Source organism: Pygoscelis adeliae, unplaced genomic scaffold (genome assembly GCF_000699105.1).
Source record: "Pygoscelis adeliae isolate BGI_AS28 unplaced genomic scaffold, ASM69910v1 Scaffold227, whole genome shotgun sequence".
NCBI classification, from domain to species: domain Eukaryota; kingdom Metazoa; phylum Chordata; class Aves; order Sphenisciformes; family Spheniscidae; genus Pygoscelis; species Pygoscelis adeliae.
Window position 1 is genome coordinate 4,005,101 of NW_008825100.1, and position 23,694 is coordinate 4,028,794.

Below are 23,694 nucleotides of genomic sequence, written 5' to 3' on the forward strand. Positions count from 1 at the left end.
AGTTGTAGTTATATAAGGGACAGAGGTGGTAATCTTAAGTTTTAGTCAAGTATTATGTATGTGTAAACAATTCTATGCCTCTTCATGTTGGTGGGTGAACTCCAGAAAAGCTACAGCTTCCACAGAATTTGAGTTGTCTCATGTCTTTTCTGTCTGATCCCCCAGGTTTCTCGAGATGGTGGCCTCGCTGTGCCTACCAGTGATGTCCGTGGAAGCAGTGACATTGTGGAAGGTGGACGGATGGCTCTAGATAACAAAACCTCCCTACTTAACACCCAACCACCCCGCGCCTTTTCAGGGCCACGTGCTCGAGAATATAACCCCTATCCTTATGCTGACACAATTAACACTTACGACAAGACTGCTCTGAAGGAAGCAGTATTCGATGATGACATGGATCAGCTTCGGGATGGTTTGTATCAGTGTATCTCATAAAACTGCAGGCAGCTTGCTCTGTTTCTGGTTTATTTGTGTATGGGTAGCGCTCTCAGATACGTGCCTGCCCATGCATATGTTGTGTATTACTTTGCATCTGAGTTGAGGCTTGATATGAAATACTCTGCGTTCTCATGTACCAGCAGAACCTGATCTGTGGCTATTGAGAAAATGTTATACTGTATTTTTAATTTTTGTTTGCCTAGAGTTTCCTTCAAACTAGTCCCTTAAGCATCTAAATGCATCTGTAGGGGCACTATTTTGGGGACCTTCCACTCTGACTGAAACATCTCACTTAACAGCTCGTTGTTACTGAATGTTTCACTTCATTTAAGTGATGCTACACCTTAGCTTTATTTTTTTGCAGTACACTGATGAATCACTGTACTTTGATCTAAAGGTCATACATGTGATTGCTCGTTTTGGGTGTGTGTGTCTGGGAAAAACTGTGGCAGTTCTCATCTTGTAGAAGTAATTATTGGAACTGGATGAAATTCAATCATCATCTCTTCCTGGTTCATTAGAAGCCATGTGCAGATTCATGAGCTGTGTTATGAACTCAGGTGAAATTGTGGGCTAGTCGGATTCTCTTGCCTGCTTGACTTAGGCCACCTGGGATTTGATGCATTTTTTGGGGACCCCTTGTTACATGCACTTTGTTATGCAGAGGGTTAGTAATCTTGGCATCTTTGATCTTTTTCCCCATTTCCCCAAATGATTTGCTGCCATTTGTCCTAGAAGTACCCATTGACCATTCAGATTTGGTGGCTGATCTTCTGAAAGAGCTTTCCAACCACAATGAGCGGGTGGAGGAGCGAAAAGGAGCTCTCCTGGAACTGCTAAAGATCACAAGGGAAGATAATCTTGGAGTTTGGGAGGAACATTTCAAAACCATTCTGCTCTTGCTGCTGGAAACGCTTGGAGACAAAGATGTGAGTTGTAGATTTTTGTCTTAACTCCCCTGTACATTGCTTCATCTAGGTTGATAGTTCCTCCACACTAGTTTAAATGAAACCTGCTGCATTTGTATGGCATCTCATCAGTGATGCTGCACTGTTCATTTTTTCTTTTGAACGTTGATGACTCTGCTTTTGTTTTCAGTGTGTTCAATGATTAATTTTAAGCTACTCTGAAGTGTCCCAGTTTTTCCCCTTCCCTCTGGAGTGTTAGTAACAAATAACTAGGAAATTGAACCAGAATCAGAAAACAAGTTATCTTCTAATCTTGCACAAAAACTATCAAGACTTCAAAAGTTGTTCTCTTCCAAGTTAGGATGAAGTTACAAGCTCTTAACTATATCATACCCATTCCCAAAAAAAGGAGAATAAAGGCACCCTAGAATAGATTTTTTTTTTGTCTCTGTGTGGTTTAAAGATCCAGGCTATTAGATCTCATGGGATGGGTTTCTGTCTCTTGCAAAAATGTCATCAAAACCAAACTGCTTTTATACGGGATCTTGTTTTGAAGTATTAAAAAAAAAAAAAAAGCTGTGTTATTATCACAGCTTTATATTTGATAGCAGATCAAAGTGATAATTTACAGGCTAGACTTCTACTTTTTCCACTTGGGGCTATTTGTTCAGCTTGCAGCACAATGATATTTGGTAAAGGCTTAGCTCCCTGCTGTGCCTTCACATCAGAGCCATGCTCTGTCTGAATGTTACAATATTTAGGCTTCAAAGCACCAAAGCACTCACAGTTTTTTGGTATTTTGGGGTGGTTTTTTTTGTTTCATCTGATTCAAATCCATTGTATTTCTTATAGTCCTTGTAAAGTATATGGCACGCTCTCAGAAATTTTAACTCTGAAGCAGTGTAGGTTGCTGACACTTTCTCAGTTGTTGTTTGTAGTATAAGCATGAGCTGCTCTAGTCCTACATGTTTAATCATAGCATCATCATACGTGTATCAGAAGATACAATGGCTTTATCTAAGTACATGTGAATTGTGCTACTGCATGAATTTTGTAGACGAATAGCAAAGGACGTGCTTTAAAGGCTGAGTATAGAGTAAAGTAAGTATTCCTCTGCTGAAATAATAGAATCTATTTGGAGTGGCCACAGGCCAAAAACTTAATATAACAGTTATGAAATTGAAGCAGGTGTTATAAATCCCTTCTGCTAATGATCTTTTGATATAAAGGATTACCACATAGGTCAGTGTTGACTACAATGACTGACTGTTCTTGAAAGTAATTTCCATAGCAGTTACAGGAAGAGAGTCGGTTTTACTGCATTAGTACATGAGAAACAGCTTTGTTGCATGGATGGAGCCCAGTTTGATATCCGCAAAGCTAAGCAAAAGAGGAAGGGCAAAACAAATATGATCTGAGCTTCTTTGTAGATTCATGTAATGCAGACATGCTGCTTTGGGTACACATTTATACTTCATTGCCAAAAGAGTATGGAATTTAACAAAGTAGAGTAATCTGATTCTTTCTTGTACCTGTGACAACAGTCATGTTGTGTGAATTTTTGTGCAGAAGCAAGCAAGGAGACCAATTCTAAATTTTAGTTATATTGATTACACTGCTTACTCCACTGGAGCTGGTAGAGCGATATAAGATTTCTGGTGGCATAGGGAGCTATGAAAATTTACTTCAAACTCTAGTTTTGAGAAGTGACTTTTTCTAATGTGGATTTCTCTTGACACAGCATTCAATAAGAGCTCTGGCGCTGCGAGTCCTGAGAGAGATCTTACGGAACCAGCCAGCAAGGTTTAAGAACTATGCGGAGTTGACCATCATGAAAACGCTGGAAGCACATAAGGATTCCCACAAGGAGGTGAGTGAGCCTTTCAGTGTTGCTGCTGGGAAAGCAATATGGACCTGCTGAAGAAATGTAGGAACAGTGAAATTTAACAGGCAAACACGTTGACCCATCTTGACAGTAGAACAAATTGATATTATGTCTCCCAAGTATGAAGAGACAGGATTTTTACATGCTGAAGCAGAGAGGAATAAGAGTTGAGACTGACAGAGCTGCTTAAGTGGATTTGGACTGATCTGGAATTGCAGGCCACTGTTTATCAACTTCCCAGGATTTTCTTGCTCATTCTGGGAGAATGAGTACTGTAGTAGAAAAGCGCACGTTTAATAGTTTTGCAGAGCACACTGGGGGCACTGTGCTCCCTCCATCTGAAATGTACTGGAGAACACAAAGCCCATGTTCAAGCAGAATTGTGCATGAAAACTGAATGGTGAAATTGGGCCATGATGGAGAACTGGGAACTGGTGAGTAACAGGAGAAAATGGACAAAGAGGCCGTGCTGCTGAAAAGAAGCTGGGGCAGAGGAAGAAGCAAAGGGAAGGGTGAATTGCATTTTCCTTTTGTGAGAGAACTCGTATGTAAAACTGAAAGTATTCTTCTGGAGTAAAACAAAAATAAAGTGACATGATGATAACATTTGAAGTAGATCAACTGAAATTACATTTAAAGTCAATCTTTGTAGATTGACTTCCAAGCTGAATCTTTTAATCTACCTTGTGCATGTTGCAAGTTTGAACTAAACCTTGGAAAGTGCCACATGAATTTCTCTATATGCCTGTGATGGCTTTGTTACCAAAGTCCTTGCTTTGAAATCTAAGACACTTATTCTTCTCTGCAACAGGCTTGTCCTAAATAGCAATTTTAGGCATCTCCATCTAGAGAGCTTTCGCCATGAAAAAGATCGTTGTATAGATCAGACTGCTCCAGAGCATTGCGTAACTGGCACAAGGTTATGTTAGCTGTGTGTAGCAGAAACTGTACTGTTTAAAAATAAAAACAACAAAACAAACACCCTCAGGGAAAGAAACTAACAGGCTGGATTTCTCTAAAACACAAAAGTAGAAAATGCTTAATCCTTTAGTGAATGAGGACTGCCGTACTCTGCCTACCTTCTTTTCCTTGATTTAGAGCCCTTGCACTCCTGTCACTTTCAGTTCAGAGTAACAAGAAGCAGTTGTAAATTGATTTCCTGATAAAGCAGTCAGACAAAACATTGTGTTCTGAAGGAGTGCCTTTTATTGGCAAGTTTTCCTGGTTGCATACTTCCAGCTCACCTTGACTCAGTGCCCTTTGTATTTATTTTTTTTTTTTCCTGAGACTCCTCCAAAACTGCCATTTCTAGCAGGACCTTTCCAGATTGTCTCTGGCATTGTTTTTAATGCCCCTCAGAACTCACTGTCCTCCTAGGACTGGTGGGTTTTATAGAAATCAAGCACAATGTTGAAAACATGACACTTCATGCCTCTGTACTCCCCACACTGTATTCTTCATGCTTGTGGTATGGGAAGGTTCTTCAGGATTTGCATGAGGTGCCTCCTGAGGAAAAGCAGAGAAGAATAAGTCTTTGCTACAGAGAGAGCAAAGCTCAAGCCAGGAATGGAGAGATGCGAGTTCTGGCACTTCTATAAAGAAGTATTGCTATCAGCAAGTAGCTGCTGTGCTGTATGTACCGTTGTGAATCAAAGGCATGCTTTTGCATAGCATCTTTATAATTTAAAAAAATCATATTTGCAACTGCTGCAATGAGACCTTTGGGTGACAGCTGTCATAGCAGGCTGCTGCAGGTATATTCCTGTTTTGCTATCTGTTGCTAAACAGTTGTGTGTGCGTCTGTATTAAGTGCTGGCACTGGTGCTGGATTTTTCATTCTATGTATGTGTTTTTTCTTATCCCTGTGTAAATGGGGCTCTCAGAACCATAATGCAGCCCCTGAAAGGCATCATCTGTATGTCAGTAGTTTGAGAATATCAGCATTCATGAAGTAAGAAAGGTTTCCCAACCTGCACTTGGGTATCTCCATGAGCTAAGCTAAAGATATATGTGGGAATATGCTTTAGGTATTTTTACCTGTAGCTGGGGCTTGCTGATTCGGTTAAGTCTGTGAAAAATTAACTGAGAGTCCATTTGGGCATGGCTCAGTTGGTCAAACTCATAGCCCTGGGCCAGAAGGTCACAAATTCCCATCCCATGGTGGCCCTCCAGCTTGCTCTCACTGCTGACTTTGCAGCGCTGCTCCCTCCAGGAGGGGTGGAGGAGCTGCCCTTTGGCTTGATCCCACTGAGCAGGAGATTAAGTGAATATTCACCAGTTTGTGATTGAAGGGCACTTTCAAAGAATAGCTGAAGAAGGAAAGGGAAGATCTCGGCGGTCTGTTCTACAGTTTTCTTTTTCACTAAATCAGAGCAATGTTAAGGGCAGTGGTGTACCGTTCTTAGACTACATAAAATAAAATCTTCCTCTGTATTGTAAAAACTACTTTGAGGAAAGCTGCTATATAATTTGGTTAGGAAAGTGTTAATCCTTGTGCTAGTAATGCTCTGATAGGATGGCACTCCAGGGTTTGTTATGTTTCTGGGCTGCTTCTGCCTGGTAGTAGAAGGCAGGAGTGAACCTAGTTTATGGTTTGAGATTCTTTGGCACACAACAGGCTGTGTAAGTCAGCAGAAAATTACTGTTTTCAACGAGCTGTATCTGTTTCACTCTTACTTACCTGAGGGACTGCTAACTTCCCTAAGTTATTGCTCCCATTTTCCATTACATATGGCCCATGGAGAATCAATTTAAGTGACCAAGGAAAAAGGAAAGAGTTTGAAGGAGAGAACGGTACAGAACTGTTAGTCTTGGGTACCATCTCCAAGAAGTCATTTTACTAAGAGGCAGTTCTTTGGAAATCAAAAAGAATGTTTGTCTTCCCAAATTCCAGTATTGCTGCTGTTCACCATGACCAGGAGGGATCAAATAACAAATTATAACTAACATATTCACCACCTAGCAAATACCACCACCCCTCCCCCATTTGAGTGCCAATATCTAGTTAAAGATTCAGTCTGAAACAAAAGGGTCTGTGGTTTTCTTCCAGATTATGTAACTGGAAGTATCAAAGCAGTGTTAGTGTAGTTGGATATCTTGGGATGCCTGGATACTTGGCTGTTTTTCCAAGTCCAAGCTGAAGTCTTTAGACAGTTGAATCTTTGCCATGGCTAGAACTCTTCTGCCTTCTGTTGCTGAAGGCAAGGTCTAGGATCAGTGGAGCAGCACAGCTCTTCCCAGGGACACAGGAGAGGAAAACTTGGTATATGGAGTTAGATGCTGAGTCACGCCTTGTTGTGAGCGCAAATGCAGGAGGTTAGCAAAGCACAGACCTCAATGGGGGTTCAAAATTCATGTAACCCTAGGCTACAGACTAGAAGACTCTGGGTGGGGATCCATCTTTAGTTTGCATTTTTTAACTTCAGCCTGTTTTTATACTGTTTGTAGTATAACAGAGTATTCAATGCTGTTGATTTAATGGGGTGATGTGAAGAGTCAAGCCTGCTTCAGTCATAACTGTAAATATTTATGGGGGTTGACATGTAAATGCCTTTCACTTACTTTTGGAGCATTAGAACATAATTGAAGTTGTGGACGGTATTAAATCTTGTTGATTTTTATCACTCTTTGTTTGGAGTTATTTGGAAGAGAACCGTCTTTCTGTTGCCAATTAGTTAATATTAACTCATTTGTTCCAGTGTAGTTACTCACCCATTACTAAGGAGAGATGCTGCCTGCTGACCCAATACCATTGATATGACATTGTTTCAGATTCATACCAGCAAAATGAGTATAAGTTCTTATTATTGAGTATATTAAAACAGAAATAGTTCATTATCTTGGGAAATGGTTACAAAACATCTTTACCAGTGAAAATCATAGGATAGCTAATTCCCTGCTTCTGTCTGCCACTCTGTTTTTCTCTGCATTTAAGCCTATAGACCTAGCAGATGAGTATTTTCTGTGTGTAAGGAAAGGATATTGTGCCATGTCTTAAATATCTAATTTTGGTCTCTTATTATCTGGATGGTCCATAAGCATAATTGAATGTAACATTCTTTGTTGTAAACCTGTAAAAGACAGTGGGGAAAAAAAAGAAATCACAGCTATCCATTAACTGTAGATAATTGTTACTATCTTGCTGAGGTGCTTTTAGACTGGCCTCTGACCTTTATAAGATGATTTGCAGCTGTCCTCTGATGGTATGATCAGTCTAGGTTTCTGCAAAATGTAGCTTACTAAAGAAGAAAGGCACTAAATGATGACAGTCTTAAAGGTTAATTGATACATAGTCCATGCTGGAAGCTGCCAAGCACTGCAGCTTGGCAGTTGTTGATGTTTCATAGTATATGTTTCTGTGCCTTTTCTAATTCCCAATGTATTTGAAATATTTAGTGCACAGGAGAAGCAGTCTAATCTACTTCATCTCCTCTGAATCCCCTATAAAAATCACATTGTTTTTTCATCTGCTTAGCACTCCCCATTGCTGAGTCCACTTCCTGCTTTGAAACCAAGTTCTTAATTGTTTGTTCCTGTCTGGATCAGACTGTAAAGCCTTCAGGGATGGGAGTTTGCCTGGCTAGGTATTGGTAAACCTCCATCCCCTCCAGCTTAGATTATGCAGGCTTTAAGTATCCACCTCTAGATGGCAAAAATTGGCTCAAACATAGCCACATGCCTTGTAAGCCCGAAAGCAAAACCTTGTTCTCTTGCTTAATAAACTTCATTGGCACTCTGCGTTTCACAGTAGTGTACAAAGCCTTTAAGTTTTCAGTGGGGTTTTACCTACACTGCCTTATTCTCTACGAGTTTCTGCAGAGACAGTGCAACTAGCAATCGTGGCAAAGTACTCCAGCTTAGGGTCCTACCTACAGCTCTTATCCAGGTGTACAGGTGCCGCTCTGCTGAGATCTCAGCATGTTACACTCACGCCGTGTGTAGCCTTTGAAACTGGCATGTTCTGCCTTAGGTGAGTCAGGACATATATTTTTCTTTCCTTATGTGTCAGTAGTTTGTGTCACTTCAAAGCAGAAATGAAACCATCAAAACCCTTTAGAAAGCTGCTTGCTGCAGCCACCAGGCAGCAAGGAACATCTGTAATGCACTGAGAGTAATAGCTGAGCAGAAGAAATTATGCAGAAGAGATGGAGTCTTGGTTCTGGCTGTCTTATTTGAACAGGATCCCATGTTCATTGTGAACCAGGTAAACCAGTGAGAATTATCATCCAAAGTTTGTTCAGCAAATTTTGTGGAACGTCAATGATGCCAATGTGCTTTTCTATTAAAAGGGATCTATGACAGGTGGCTGTCTTGATCACGCTGTTCCTAATACCACACATCAGCAATATCCCCTTCCATTGAAATCAGAAAGCATTTCACATGCATATTCCTGGGACCGCCCAACCTGTTACTTTGAAGCTTACTCCTTTATAGCATTAAGGAAGACATTGTTAGAGGTGAACAGCCTACCTGTGTGCTACATCTCTCTGGCTGGTGCATGTGAATATGGTTCCTTCCCTAAAGCAAACTGGGTAGAAGTTTAACCATTTCTCTCTTTTTGGGAGACTCACTGGAAAGGTCTTAATGCACTGCAGATGTTTTTCAAGGAACCCACCAGCAAACACAGCTTATGTTATGCCAGCAGAAGTCAGGCCGAATCTAGTCTCTAGCGTGTAGAGTGTAAGGTAAGCATTTGGAAAGGAGAAAAACCTGCTTCTTTAAGGCAAAGTGCTATCTTTTAAATCTGCATTCCTGGGCTACCTGCCCTGTGGTGAATGATATCGAACTATCCAGTTCAAGACATGGTTTGCTCTAAGCTTTTACTGGGAGGTAAAATCATATTTGTGACATACCTTACACAGAGCTTAATGTCTGTGTTTTAATAAAACACTGCAGGCTCTCTCTAGTCTTGCACATCTTGCTTCATAGCCACCCTTTTAAACTTGCTTCTTCCAGGTACCATCATCATTTGATGACTTTGCTAGTTTTCCTTCATATTTCTGAGATCACTGAGAATAATTATATTAGGTCAGAGAAAAAGTTTGCTTCACTTGATACCCTACCTGACAGTGACTAGTAAGAAGCAAGCATACAATGATGCTTCCCTGAGGATGTCCTCCCTCCTTCCAGTGGTCTGAAACTTACAGCCTTCCCATGCTAATGGCTCTGCCTGCCTCTCTGTATTTTGGCCTTTGTTTTCTCTTCAGTAAACTTGTCTAATTTTTAATCCTCTTGTGACAGTGAGCTACCCAGTCTGAGCACGTAGCAAACAGCACCCTTTCTTTCTCTCGGATTTAAAGGATGCATTTCATAGCCACTACTTTTGGTGTCTGCTGTTAGTATGAGCCATTCCTGTCACTTCCCAGTGTGTATCTGTTGATCTTACCTCCAAAGATGGGAGGAAGAAGACCTGTTGCTTGATGCTGTTTGCTCATTTTTCCCATTCCTTTTAAGGTTGTTTCACTCTGCTGGTCAGGTTAAAGCCCTGATTAAAAAAGATGTTTGATTTTTGGATGTTGTATGGTATGTATAATTTGCAAGACAAAGTGTTGTGCCTCATGGCAAAATATCTTTGCTAAACTCTGCTATAATTGCATGTTCTTGTCGCCAAATGACCTGGCAGTTTGTATCTTTTGATAATGCACTTCCCTTTATGTAGGAATGCTGCTGATTTCTCTGGTGTTACCAGGTGAGCAGGACTCTGACTGTGCTAAGCATTTAGAGACGTGCTTTCCCTTGTAGGATGCAGAGACAGTCTGAATAGCTGAATGTTTGTTTTAGTCTGCCAAAGCCAGAAGGGAAGACCTTTTGGACAGGGCTGGTACTTGCATTGCAGAATGGTGGCATTCAGCTTTCTGTGCCGGCAGGGATGAGCTTGTCCTTTTGGCTCACTCTCAGCTGGTATTGCCCTACCTCTTCCTACACCCTGTCTCCTGCTGGCCCTTTCCAAGGGAGCCAGGACCTAGTTACCTGCAGAGGCTCTGATTCAAGCAAGCATGTAAGCACACGCTTGAATCCCATTGACGTCAGTGAGACTTCAGCATGTTATTAAACATGGTTAAGGGGTTTGCTAAAGTGTGGCTTAGATGCAGACACTGTCTGCCAGATGTGCTCTCGGAAGTCTCCCTAGTGTTGTCACATTTACAAGCTAATATCAGCAGGAAGCTTACTGGACATGTGTAATACATCCTTCTGTATTCAGAGGGAAGGCACTTCAGGGAGAAGTGATGTGAAATACCCAACTGCTGTGCAAACGCGGCCAGATCCTTGCTAGAAATGGGCAGCTTTGCTGAAAGGAGGACTTGCAGGGGCATAAAATCCTGCATCTTTACAACTTTTCTTGCTGACCTTACGATGTGCAAAATACGTGTGACCTTTGCTATTTGAATCCTGGCTTGTTTTGTGAAAAATTTCAGCTGTATTTTAACCCCTTGTGCTTGGAATTGGTAACAGGCTTTTAAAAAAAGGTTTTCTCTCATACTTACCTCATACCTGCAACTTAATGTGCATGGTAAACTTTATGCACGCAGGATGTGGAGCTGAAACGCAGATAGAATTACTCATTGATTTTTTTTACCTACTCTAGTACTGTTTAAAGTTTACAGTAGTGTATTTGAGATGAGAGTCTGACTGTAGATGCCTACTGAAATATTGTTACTTTCTTATCAAGTAGGATGCCAGGAGGATTTAAGCTTTAAAAAAAAAAAAATTCTTTTGTAAGTTGTGATATATTCAAGCTTTTCTTTCTCAGAGTGTCTGTGAAAACATTTGCAACAACTCCAAATACTTCAGTAAAGCAAAATCCCAAGCAGCCTGTGTCCAAATAGTTATAGTTAATTTTTTTAGCTAGCGAATGTTGTAGACTTGCTCGTGAATGTTGTTGATTACAAGATATCTGGGCTCTCTAAGTCCACTGCATTGTTTGTGGAAAGCTTGATAGTAGCAGTATTTCAGCACTGGGAAAGCCAACATCAAAAGCTGCAGTGCCAAGAAGTGAATTCCTTTAAAGGAGACCTGCTGGGAGCTCCTGACTTCATCCACTCAATTCAATGCCGTGGTACCAAAGCATGGCATTCAGTTTCCCTTAAGAACTCAAGTGTTTCTCTCCTTTCCCAACAAAATCACATAGTGCTTCCTTCTAAGCTAGTACTGGCTTACATGGAAAAAATATTAGCTTTCATGCTTCTCGTGTGAAATTGAAGAGGAATTTGCAAAGAAATAGCTGGAAGAGGGAAAACTTGCTGGAAGAGGGGAAAACAAGCATTCTGTTCTGCTTAGTTACTCATTCACAGATCTTTCAGGATGAAATTTTTTGAATACTGACCACATTGTGGATTGCCATTATTTTCTGAATGTTTTAACATTATAATTAATTGCTGAGAAAGGCCTGAGGTAGATGGAGCAGCTTGACAGCTGATACAGAAGCAACCAAGGTCTCGGGTCTGCTTTACCATCTTGTCTGTACCTTGCCTGCATACAGTATTTGTACTATGTGGAGTACCTGAGATCACTTTCACTGTTGGGTTTGCTTTAGAGGATGCCGAGAGCCAAGTGGATGAGTTTTTTTTATTTCCTGGGTGTACAAGTATCTTGTGGCCATTCCTGTTTCAGGGAGGTAGCTGTCAGCATGAGTGGAAGGTTAATGATAGTGGTGTGGCTGTGATGCTAAGACTGTGGGTGAAACAGGCTTTGTAGATGGAGATGATCTCTTCTGGTCGCTATTCACTGCTGCTGTCTTAAAAATCAATTAAACCTTTTTGGAAAATGTTTTGTAGTCCAGGCGGGGAGACATTCTTGTCCTAGTAATGACTGAGAGAGACTTCCAAATACTCCTGGTTCGTGCATTATCCACAGTGGTTACTTAAAAATAATGAAAGCTTGCCTTATTTTGAGGCTTCGATAGAGCCGCATCCGTCCATGGGTTGCCTTAGTCAAACAGAAATCCCAGAGTTCGATACTATGACCGTGTGTGGAAGAGGGGAATGAGGAGAATTCAGCAGCTGTAGCTTCAGTCCAAGTGATGGGAGATCTGTGGTTTGATTTATTTGTTTTCTTGCGGATTGCCTGGGACAGATTTCCTAGTGCTGGTTTCAAAGTATCGACTTCAGACAACCCCAAGTAGTTCAGTGTAGGATATGTTAAAGAACTGGTGCTAGGTGTCCAAGCTTCCCGCACAATCAGGAAAGAGGGGGTGCCTTCAAAGGCTGTGTTAGTACGCCTGGGCTCAGAGTTAGGGACTGCCTGGGGCTAGCTGGGAGATCCTAAGCATTGAGGATTTGTGAATGCTTCTTTCTTTTTAGAGTTGAGGTGTTGGATTTAAGTCTGTCCACTGGGGCATCTCTGTCCATTCAGGATTTACCCTCCCTTAAAAGTAAGCCCTGAGAAGAGGGGAGTGAGAAAAGGTGAGCAAAAGCATCCTCCATCTTTTATACTGAAACAAGAATGTAAGGAGCAAAGAGTGTGTGACTTGTGGCCAGGGAGAGTGCAGCCACGGGGAAGCTTCATTTTGTTGCCTGGCAATTAGCACAGACACTTGAAAAAAAGAAAACCTGCCTTTCCATCCTGTTTCTTTATCCAATTACTGCAGAATGTAAAATGAATAAACTCTCATGGGAGGAGAGACCACAATTGGGTCTGTCTTCTTTCAGCTAGCTGTCCTACCTGCTGGGGGAGAGTGTGAAAGTTGTGGATTTGCCTTCCCTCAGGCTAAGAGTGGAATTGAATTTGGTATCTCCCTTGTTTTGCGTGGCTGCTTTACAGTATGGGCTAGTTGCAAAAGGTGTGTGCTACCACTGTTTCCACTTGTTCTTCCTCCCATGTTTTATAGTGATCCCAGTGCTGTCTTAATGGGTTAGATGTTCTGAGAGAACAGCTGCCTGGTCAGGGACACCCTAAAGCCTGTTTGTGTCTGTAGCCTGGGTTTGATTACAGCATAGTTTAGCTGGGAAATGGCAGGACACATCTGTGTAGGCATGAATGTCTCAGCTTGGGCACCCAAGCACTCAGCAGGTGAGATGCATACTAAAAGGTACAACGGTGTCATTCATTTTCCCCAACATTGGACACTTTTAAGATTCAGCTGGACAGGGTGCTGGGCCATCTTGTCTGGACCATGCTTTTGCCAAGAAAGGTTGGACCAGATGATCCTTGAGGTCCCTTCCAACCTGATAGTCTATGATTCTATGATTCTAATGTTTAAGGAGATAAATTTTGTATTAAGTCTAAGCTGGTGGGTTTAGGTTCTTTGCCAGTGGCTGGAGAAATACCGTCATCTCGCTTCTTCTAGGATGGGGGTGCCTATCTATCTTGAGTGACAGATGACTCTTTCAAACTAGCCACAACTTTGACACAGTTGAATTAGGCAGGATGCACTTCTTACCACTAGCTGGAATAAAGATGTCACTGGAGGTGAAGGATGTGAATTCTCGGAGTCAATTGCCTCTTGATAGAACCTCCTAATGAACATCCCCAAGCATTTTCTGGCAGTCATTCCTAGTACACACTGGTGGTTTTGGCTGTGATGTGTGACCTCATTAACATAAGGTTTTGCTCTGCTTTCATTCCAGGTCGTCAGAGCAGCTGAAGAAGCTGCTTCCACCCTGGCGAGTTCCATCCACCCCGAGCAATGCATCAAGGTGCTTTGCCCCATCATTCAGACTGCAGATTATCCAATTAACTTAGCTGCCATCAAAATGCAGACGAAAGTCATCGAGAGGATTTCCAAGGAATCGTTGCATCAGCTCCTTCCAGATATCATTCCTGGCTTGTTACAGGTACAGAATTCCATGTCACAAATGCTCCTGAGCACACACCACCATTGAGTCATTTGTGAGGTCTGTGACCTAGGAGAGAACAATGGACTCTCTGGGGCCAGATTTTGCTAAATTATGGTTTTAATCCCTCTTAAGTTTTTGTATTTGAACTTTTGATGTTTTTAATGTTAAAAGAAAACTCAGATTCCTATGTGTTTATTCCATAATTAGACGTCTTGGCCTGACTCCTAAATAAGCTGGTAGCAGCCATGTAATAAATTTGAGAGAAGGAGTTAGCCACATCTTACGCTGTCTCAGTACATCCCAAGCAATACATCTCGTAGTCTCCTTTAATTCTGCTGAGCTGTTCTGTGCTTTGATTGTACTTTGCACTTGAATTTGAATCCCAGCAGGCAGGCTAGTCCTTTCCTCTTTTCTCTCTGAAATAAGGATCGAACTACTTGCTGACTTCATTCAGCCTCTTTCATAATCTCTCAGGCTGGGTTGGGAGCTGTGTTTTTGCCAGTGCTAAGGCTTAGTCTTACATTGTGAATTTAGCTTTCAGCACTGGCTGTAGAGGTGTTGTCTCCTGTTCCCCTGCACAGGCAGCTGGCGGTGCCAGCGGCTGGGATGAGGCTGCAAGCAAGAAGGAAATAAGGGGAGGTAGCAGCGAGGGAGGAGAGAGAATGTGTGTGTATGTTTACTGGGGAGGGATTGCAACAGGAACAAATCAGTCAATGTTGAAGGGGAGACATGTCTGGGTGGGTAAGACTTCTGTGGAGAACTGGGATAAAGAAGCCTCCTCATTGTGAGCGTAAAAAGTTGGAAGGACAAAAGCAAAGTCAGAAATTCCCTGAACAATCTGAACAGTGGGGCTTCAATGCACCGGAAAAGTTTGGGAGCAGCATGCCTTTAAAAATGCAGTTATATTTGTTTTATTAAATTGCTTCCATGTCTTAAAACGGATCTTGTTTTGGAGCCTAGTTTGCTATTTTTCATCTTGGAGCTGCCAGTGATATTTCCTCACCTTAGAAACTCATAGCGGTCAAAGGAATCTACTCCTGATGTTTGGGAAGTATTTTGGAATCCTTCTGGCTGAAGGACTGTGTGCAGAGGGAATCGCCTGTGTGCTTGTTTACTATGCCAAGGGTATCGGCAGAGTGGAGAAGAGGCGAGGAGCGTCGGACAGCAGCAGCATGAGTACAAGTGTGTAGCTCAGCAGCACAGAGTGGGATCCCCATGACCTGCCGTGAGCAGATGGAGGGGGTCATGCAAGAACAGGGCTTGGCTGGGGAAAAGTCGTGGTGGAGCCCTGGTCCCAATGTGGAGCCCTGGCTCCCTTGGAGCTGGGGGGATAGAGCTGGGCTGTGAGGCACTCTCCCATGCGCTGCATCTCGATGCCCTCAGGCTGAAGAGAGCTTTAAGCCAGTGTCATCTCCTGAGCAAATGCTCTAACCATTGTGCTGTGTTATTAAATGCCAGCAGAAGAAGCAGCCGCTGCCTTGCAAGCAAGTTGGCAGATGGAGAGGTGGGGTGATGGTCCCGCTGGCACATACTGGGCAGGCTCTACCAGCCCAGTGCCCGCCGGGACACAGCCCTCTCAGGCCTCAACACCACACGGATCTGTCTGCCCCCACGGAAGCAATTTGGGATGCACACATAAGCAAAATACCAGGTCTATAGGGAAACTTGAGGTCAAGCAGAGGCATCTAAGTTCAAGAGCCTTTGGATTGGGACCCCCAGAGAGAGTCCTGCGTCCCAACTGTCCTCCTGGCAGTGGGTTGTGTCTCTGTGGGTGTTCCTCTGTTGTGGGCGTGGGCTCAGCCTTTTTTCCACCTCGGTCCTCAATAGCTTGATGTTTCTCTGAGCTCACCTAGGTCTCCTGCTTTTCTAGTTCAGTGCTCTTTGGGATTGCAAACTCTCATTTCAGACTGTATTTTGGCCCTGCAGCTAGAACATCAGCCCTGCTAGTGGGCAGCCTGGCAGCCCCAGCCATGTCGCATCCCTCCTCTGGGCTTTCCCAGCAGAGGTCACCCTGCATCCGGAGGAGCCAGCGTCCCGCAGGCTGAAGTGATGTCTGTGTTTCTCATGGGATGGCTGCTTAGTGATGAATCACTGCCTGAGTACAGGACTGGTGTCACCAGCTGCTGAGTGACCTGTTGGCTAGTTTGAGCTCTCCTTGAAGCTGCCAGAGATCCGACACACCTACGGGGGTCTTTCAACCTGTTCTTTTCTGTGGTATTTCCTACCTGATAAGTAATCAAAAAGCTCCAGGTTACAGAGGCAGTCCATCTAATGGACTAGCACATGTGTGTAGCACTGTTATACACAGTATTTATGCCCAGTGTTTTTAAAGAGTTGGAAAACATCCATGATGACTCTGATTTTTTGCAGTTTCTAATGCCTGGATAGAGCTATTCTGTCCAAATAGATATTTTGGTAGAATATCCGTTCACAAAACAGGATTCCGGCTTTCATGTCCTAAGTGATATAACCGTTAGGCCATTTTGCTGCAAAATTCATGTCCATTTGTAACTTCGCTCTCAGGAGCAGAATTGGTTTCCTTTGGGTTAGATTTGGGTCAGGAAAGACTTTTCTGAAGGCAAGCTGGGAGCATGAGGGCTCCCCTCCAAGAAGTCCTGCCCATCCAGGATAGCATATAGTCATCTGAAGTGGACACAGGAATGTGTATATTTGATAGAGTCCTAAGCTTATGTTGGGAAACTGTGTGTTGTTGCTTAATGCTATAAATAACAAGATGTTAATAACTTACAACATGATGGTTATAACTAATAATATAAGGAAGAAATAGGATGTACTGAATGATCGTATTCTCTTGCTCTTTGAGTATTCAGGTTGCAAACTGCTACGTTAAGCAGGGCCTTTCTATTGATCCATTGGGTCAGCCACACTTGCAAAATGTTCATCAGCTCTTTAGTATATTGCTCTGGAAGGATGTTGGCGAGTGCTGTTTGACTTCTGACTTTTTTTTTTCTTGTTTCTTAGGGTTATGATAATACGGAGAGCAGTGTCCGTAAAGCTAGCGTATTTTGCCTAGTGGCAATTTATTCAGTAATTGGAGAAGAACTGAAACCTCATCTCGCACAACTCACAGGAAGCAAGGTACAAGAGTAATGCGTCTCTGGTGTTTTGATAATAGCCAGCTGAATGGCTTGCACTACTAGCAGCAAGACCAGTGGCTTCACAGTAGCTCTGGGTCAAGTTCCCTGTACTCTGTTAAATCCTATCTCACCCTGCCAAACCACTAGAACAGCACAGCACTTGCTCAGCAGTGTGAGCATTTGAAATCCCATTAAGCAAGTTTTGATGGGGTTCGGGGATCGGTTTCATGACACGTTTGATCCTGTGTAACTGCAAGCTGCCACCGAGCGGGTCCTTCCCACTACAGCCATGTTTACCTTGCCCCTTCAGCATTGCATCCAGGGGTGACCGCGCAGTGAGTTGGATCAGCTGGCTGCTCTGGCTGAAAAACAGATCTGCAATACAAATTAATTAGCTTTCAGTCCGCTCTGCAGCTGCACAGGTAATCTAATGCAAAGAGTGGTAGGAATGCATGGCTGGGATGAGTGGGAGAGCAGGTCCTCTCAGCAGCAGGTTGTGATTAGGGCTGGTAGAAATACAGGTAAAGCTTCACTCCTAATAGCATGGCAGATGTGTCCCTTTCCTCCTGGAACACCAGCAAGCTCAAGTGACCCTTCAAAAGATTTTGTGCCCTGCAGTCAGTTTAGCAGCAAAACTCAAATTCTGACCTGATGCTGCAAGGGAAATCAAGTCCTTAATTCAGCTCTGTCCTTCATACAAGAGCTGGCATTTTGTGTTGAGGTGGGTGGTGTTTGATTGCTTTTCAGAGCTGCTCAGGAAGCCGGCACAAGATTTCTTCTCCTGTTTGAAGTCATTATACTCGAGATTTCTCTGCAATTTTAAGATGAATTCTGCATTTTTGTTTCTGAAATAGATCTCTGCATGTGAATAGCTACTTAGTTCAGAGGGCTTCGTTCTGTTATTTTGAAGCAATAATTTCTTTCATGGATAAGAAGTGTGGTGTAGGCTAAAACAACCTGAGACTGAGGACACTTGGATTTTATTTCTGAATTGAATTGCCTTGTCCTTAAACAAATTACTTGTGCCTCCAAATTGCTGTGGAAAGAGACAGCTATGGGTGCTGAGGTTTACCTCATATTTGGGCAGTTAGGAAATCCCCATATAAAATGTTGTAGAGGCTTTATTATCCCAGCGTTCTAGGTGCCACAGACCTACTCCACCACATAACTAACTATAAACATGTGAGTAATTCTTCTGGGTTTACGCAGACCGTGTGCATGTTTAACTTTAAACATGTGCATGAGTCATTGCAGGATCTGGAGCTAAGGTGGTAAGGCAGAAAAAGAAAACAAACCCATGCAAAGGAAGTATATAGTCATAACAGCTGGAGTTTCACTAGATGTACCAAGTTAGTGAAGATATTTAAATGACATTGAAAATGAACATTTTATAAAGCATGGAGAGTCCAGGGTGTTTCCTAGGAGCAACCATGGCTATTGGATCGCTGGTGTGCCTGCAGTCCCACTGACCTCCGTGGGAATCCTGCTTGTTCAGAGCAGGCTGCAGGATTGAGGTCTGTGAACTAATGGCTGCTGAAGTGAAATGCAAGAAGTTTTTCTAAATCCCATTAAATCTGTCTAACTTCAGTGGGACTAGGCATACGCTCCTGCCTCTGTTCTGAAATATGCTCAGCTTTGCTTCTGCTTTTCCTCCAGAGAGCTCAGTGTCAGCTCACTCAAAACTGAGTTCACCGCAGAACACGAGTTTTAAGATTTGCAGTTGACTCTTGTCCACCTGTTTTTCCTGGCATTTTCTCCTGATGTTTTTGTTTCTTTCAGATGAAGCTACTAAACTTGTACATAAAGAGGGCCCAGACCACCAACAGCAACAGCAGTTCCTCTTCAGATGTTTCAACGCACAGTTAATGGAGATATGTGGACATATGTGTAGACTTAGAAGCAATCAACGGTGCCTCTCAGAGACCTTTCTGCTACTCTTCACTGGCGCGCTCCATCAGCTCAAGGAGGCCATGCAGATATTTATTGCAATCAGTATTTTAGTCCCTTAAAAGCTTTTATGTAGAATCTTACTGGTATTGAATGTAAAGGAAACAAGGTCTGTGTTGCAGTCTTCATTAAAAGTGAACAACAGAAAGCCATACTTAAACATATTTGTATAGCCTGCTGAAATCTTGGAAATATGTTTAGGTTAGCGTTCCAAAACTGAGTCCAAGAACCTGGACACACGTAAAGGTCGAACAAATCTTGTTGGTTTAGTTCATACCCAGTTTTGGTTTCTGTGTGCTAGTTACCTGCTCTCTCCCCATGGCCGCAGCCGTTCTGGCTAGGTTCTTCTCTTCTTACAAGTCTTGTGGTCCTGTTTTGTACTCCCTGTTGCAGCTTGCCTAACATGCAGGTCTTTCCGTGGGGAGATCTTTGCAGATGTGGCTGTGATTCCAGCCTCAGATGCTTTAATACTGGGAGATGTCAAGTGTGTAATGAAAGTAGGTTTTTTTTAAACATCTGAGTTTTTGTACATAGTTCTTCTGATAGACCTCTGGGCTGATTTCTCTGTAACTGCTCTCCAGCCAGCTGTGCAGTGCAAAACAGCTGGGCTCTTGCTCCTTTCTTTGACTCTGTAAATATTTCTCCCCTCCCAACCCATTTGGCTCTTTCATGTGCTCAAAAGACTCTCCAGGTTACTTGTTACTCCCCAAAGGGAACCTGAGACCCAGTTCTGGGACTGATGCCTGCGATGGGACACTGGAATTAGGTGGGCGAGTGTTGGATTAGGCTCCGAGTGTGTCCGTGGGTGGGCAGTGGGAGCTGGCAGGGCTGTATCTCAGTGCTGCCTTGTGAGGCTAGCTGCATTTTTCTTGAAGTCTGTAGTGTCAAAGGGATGATCATCTGCTCTGACCTGACCCACTGGTGTTGGGTGGTGAATGGCTTTGTCCCCACAACTCCTTTGTGCTTTGGGCAAAATGTTCATCCCAGAGGACAGAAAGGGCATCTGAAATGGAACAAAAAGGACAAAAAGACCCTGTTAGAAGCACCTACTGAGCCAGCTGGGACAGAGCTGGTTGCTGCCACAGCTCCCCTCCTGTGCCATTGAAGAGCCTGCAGTGCTGTTAACTGCCTTTAGAAACCTCTTTCTTCCTGGCCAGCCCCACGCACAGCCCTGCTGGGTGCTCTGTGTTTCGGAGGGGTGCGGAGGGACCTCGCTGGGCACTGCTGTCAGCAGGGTGCTCTGGGTGAGGGTGCAGCAGGGCAAATCTGATGACACAGACCAAATCAGAGCCAAACCAGCAGCAGTCAAATACCCCACAGCAGCACCCTTTCCCAAAGGGAGACCTTCTGTTTGCAGAGGATGAGCTCCCCCTGCCTCTGCTGTAACCAGGGGAAGCAGGAGGATGCTATGTGCTGTGTTTGGCCCTGGGCTGGATCCTGGCTGACGGGCATGCCCACCCCAAACCTGCAATGGATCAGAACTGGGTTTTTGCCCCTAGTGCCAGTGATGCAAGAGGATGGTGGACCTGCAGCTTACGGCTGCAGCTGTGGTGATGGATATGTGCTCCCTGGCGGCTCTCGGTGCCTTGGTCTCTCTCCAGCCCCCTCCATTTCCTCTTTGGGGAGCTGAAGGGACACCATGGTAGCCTACTTGAGAACATGAGAGTTTCCAGTACCACAGCAGGGAGGGTAAAGCCCCATTGTCCTCCCTTTCCATCAGTGCATCCCTGTGTGTCTCAGCCCCAGCCCTGAGGAGCTATGCTGGGAGGTGATGCTTGGTGCCAGCTCCCCTCCCAGTCCCCAGCTCAGGAGGGCTTGGGGCTGGTGGGGGACTGTGTGGGATTGGGCTGCAAAGCTTCTTGCTCCCTTTCCCTGCTGACAAGAGAGCAAAGGAGGTGACCTGCTCCTGAGTTTGTGAGGATGTGTCCAGGCTTTTGCTGGCTGCAGGGCTAGTTCCCTCATCTTTCCCAATGAGTAATACCATGGCAGGAGAAACCATGCGATCCTGGTGGGTGGGATTTCCCCAGGGTCTTTCTGCAGGCTCAGAAAAGCCATCCTCGCTAGAGGGAGGATTGGCTGCTCTATGGTTGGTGTCTCCCTTTCCGTGGACCATTCCTTTTCAACATCTTTCAGTATGCTTGTTAGAATATTCTTTTTTAATTTTTTGAATGATTCAAATTATTTTAGTTTAACACGAATTTATTTTCCCTTTTGAGGAAATATTCAGCCGACTTGTTGGCAGCAGTTAGCTGTCTTGTTTGAATTTTTAGTAGTGGGTTTGACTTTTTGTTGGTTGTTTTTTTTTTTTTAATTTGTACTCTAACTGCTTAGTATTTATGCCTCTCTTTCTCCCCATGTCAGTTCAGCATTTTCTGTTCCAGCTGGGGGGTTCAGAAGGTCAGCATAGCTGGCCAGATGGCATTTAGTCCCTCCCAGCTGTGGTGGAGCTTGGTCCATCACCGTTTGCTGTTTGGTTTTTTTTTGTATGGCACACTGTAGCAAATCTCCAGGAATTGAATTCCTTCTCAAATGATTTTATATGTTTTATAAAATCCTGTTAGTATGCACTGAGAGTGAACGCACTGTAACGTCCCCGAACTGACCCTAGTGCATGCGCTGACACTACAGTAGGAGTTAACAGCTTGTCCTTCAAAAGACGCCTGCAACCTGCTGCGACTCCAGCGACGAGCGTGTGTTTTCCGATACTATTGGCACACTTGGGGCTGCAAATAGTAGAACCAGGCCTTACTTTCTGAATCAGATTCTGTTCTGTTTGTCAACAGAAGCTCATTAACGTGCTACTTAATTTGGTTATGTGAGTCAGTCGAGGACTGTTCATCCTTTGAGTACTCTAGAAGTATGTTATACCTGTATACAGTAGAGAGCATTCTGCTTAGGTATTTATAAATCATTGCGTATAATGTACATAATAAGGTTGTTTAGTATGTTGAACATGACCCGGTTTATTTTTTTTGTGTGTTTCCTTTGAAGTACTCAAAGGGCTAGCTCTGAATGTCATCTCTCTGATCTCCAGTGTTCTGACTTCAACAAGCTGTACAATCATTTTGTTTTCTATTCAGCAAGCATAAAGGTCTCTCTGGCTACAAATCACAGTGTCCACGCATGCTTGCAGAGAAAGATCTGCATGCTGGCAGTGCCTCACCGCACCGGTGAAGCTTGTGTTCACGTTCTCCCAGCAGTAGCCACCTACTGCAGCTGCCTTTTTTTTTTTTCGTCCTTGCTGCCCATTATGCAGGGCTTCAATTTTTCGTACCTTAAAAAAAAAAAAAGTGTATTTTATTTGCCCATCATGCTTTAAAAGTCTGAGTGGGAGAAGACTCTCAGCAGACAGCGGCTCCTGGCTGCAAAGTTGCCGAAATCTCAGATGTGGATGTGTTTTCTGCCATTGGCTGCACCAGTGCTCCGTGGGCATGGGCAAATACCGGATCCATCCGCCCCACAGGTCTACGTACTGTAGTTCTCATGTAGTGCAGAAATATCGAGGCATGTGGCTTTCTTAAGGTACACTATGTGTGCTTGCCTGGATTACAATACAATACGAGACTGTCTTTTTTATTGCTTATTACTAGCTTACCAATAACCTGTATAAGTAATGTAACTCACATCTTTGTCATCAAAACCTTTTCTCCCCACCCCTTTATTTATCAAGCATAATATTACATATTAAGGGACAGAAAAATAGACCTTCGTAGAATACAGCAGGACGTTGCTAACAATGTTTTAAATGGGAAGTAAAAACCGCTCTGAAAAACGCCAACCATGAGAAATGACTTTGTTGGCACCGTGTTCATGCGCATGTGTTTTTTTCTATTTTTTCCGCTTTTGTCATGTTACATCCATATCTGTATTTATATCTTATTTGTTTCACTTTTGAGTGTATCATGGCAATTGTACAGATGTTTTTGTTAACATTTATGTGATAGAATTTGCTAAAAAAAAAAAAAATTAAAATAAAACCTTTTGAGTTTGCCCTAGAAGAAGTGGAAGTTGGATTTCTTTTTGGGGGAGAAATATTAAAGCAGATTCATTATCCGACACAGCTCCTCACTCCAGCAGCCTTCGCTTGTAAGGGATTTGCTCTTATTCCTGCCCTGGCTGCTGTGTTTCCATGTGTTAATTAGAGGGTGCATGGTGGTCTGGCTGTTTCCTACAGGCACCAGTCTGTGAGTGGTAGTGGGGCCAGTGGGCAGCTGATCTTTTGGGGTGCTGGTCTTTCGCTGTCAGCTTTTAAAAGCTTTTGGGAAGTCATAATTTTAGGGGATTCTTGTGACGTTACAAACCGAAGAGCCATATGCTGTTTGAAAGCTGATGGTCTCATGCAGTCATGTAACCTAAGGAGCAAGGGCTTCAAAAGATGCCTGTGTTGATGAGGCTTGTTAAGAGAATTGCAGAGGTTTTAAAATACATGGCAGTAGAAATTTGTGATGAAGTGTTTGGGGAGGTGAAGGGGTGCTAGGAACTGCACAGGTCTCTGTGCCTGGTACGCAAAGACAAAGAACTTGAATTTGAAGTGGCCGTCCGTGGAGCCTGAACACTCAAGTGCTTGTGTGTTATCCTGGGGGAATAACAGCTCGTGACAATTTAAAAACCCGTAGTGAAGCTGTGCTCTACACTAGGGAAAC

General features: G+C 43.4%; 1 protein-coding gene across 2 annotated transcripts in view; it reads left to right on the plus strand.

Annotated features, from left to right (window-relative positions):
* Window positions 1–23,052, plus strand: part of CLASP1 (cytoplasmic linker associated protein 1) — a 186,229-nt gene extending 163,177 nt beyond the window's left edge. The window contains exons 33-38 of one of the 2 annotated variants that reach the window (XM_009327145.1): window positions 166–412; window positions 1,174–1,367; window positions 3,088–3,216; window positions 13,797–14,003; window positions 16,989–17,105; window positions 18,884–23,052. In XM_009327145.1, the coding sequence (XP_009325420.1) occupies window positions 166–412; window positions 1,174–1,367; window positions 3,088–3,216; window positions 13,797–14,003; window positions 16,989–17,105; window positions 18,884–18,970 (981 nt within the window). In that variant the 3' untranslated portion in view covers window positions 18,971–23,052. The remainder of the gene's footprint in view (window positions 1–165; window positions 413–1,173; window positions 1,368–3,087; window positions 3,217–13,796; window positions 14,004–16,988; window positions 17,106–18,883) is intronic. The other variant, XM_009327146.1, reaches the window with a different exon arrangement.
* The last annotated feature ends 642 nt before the right edge of the window (window positions 23,053–23,694 follow it).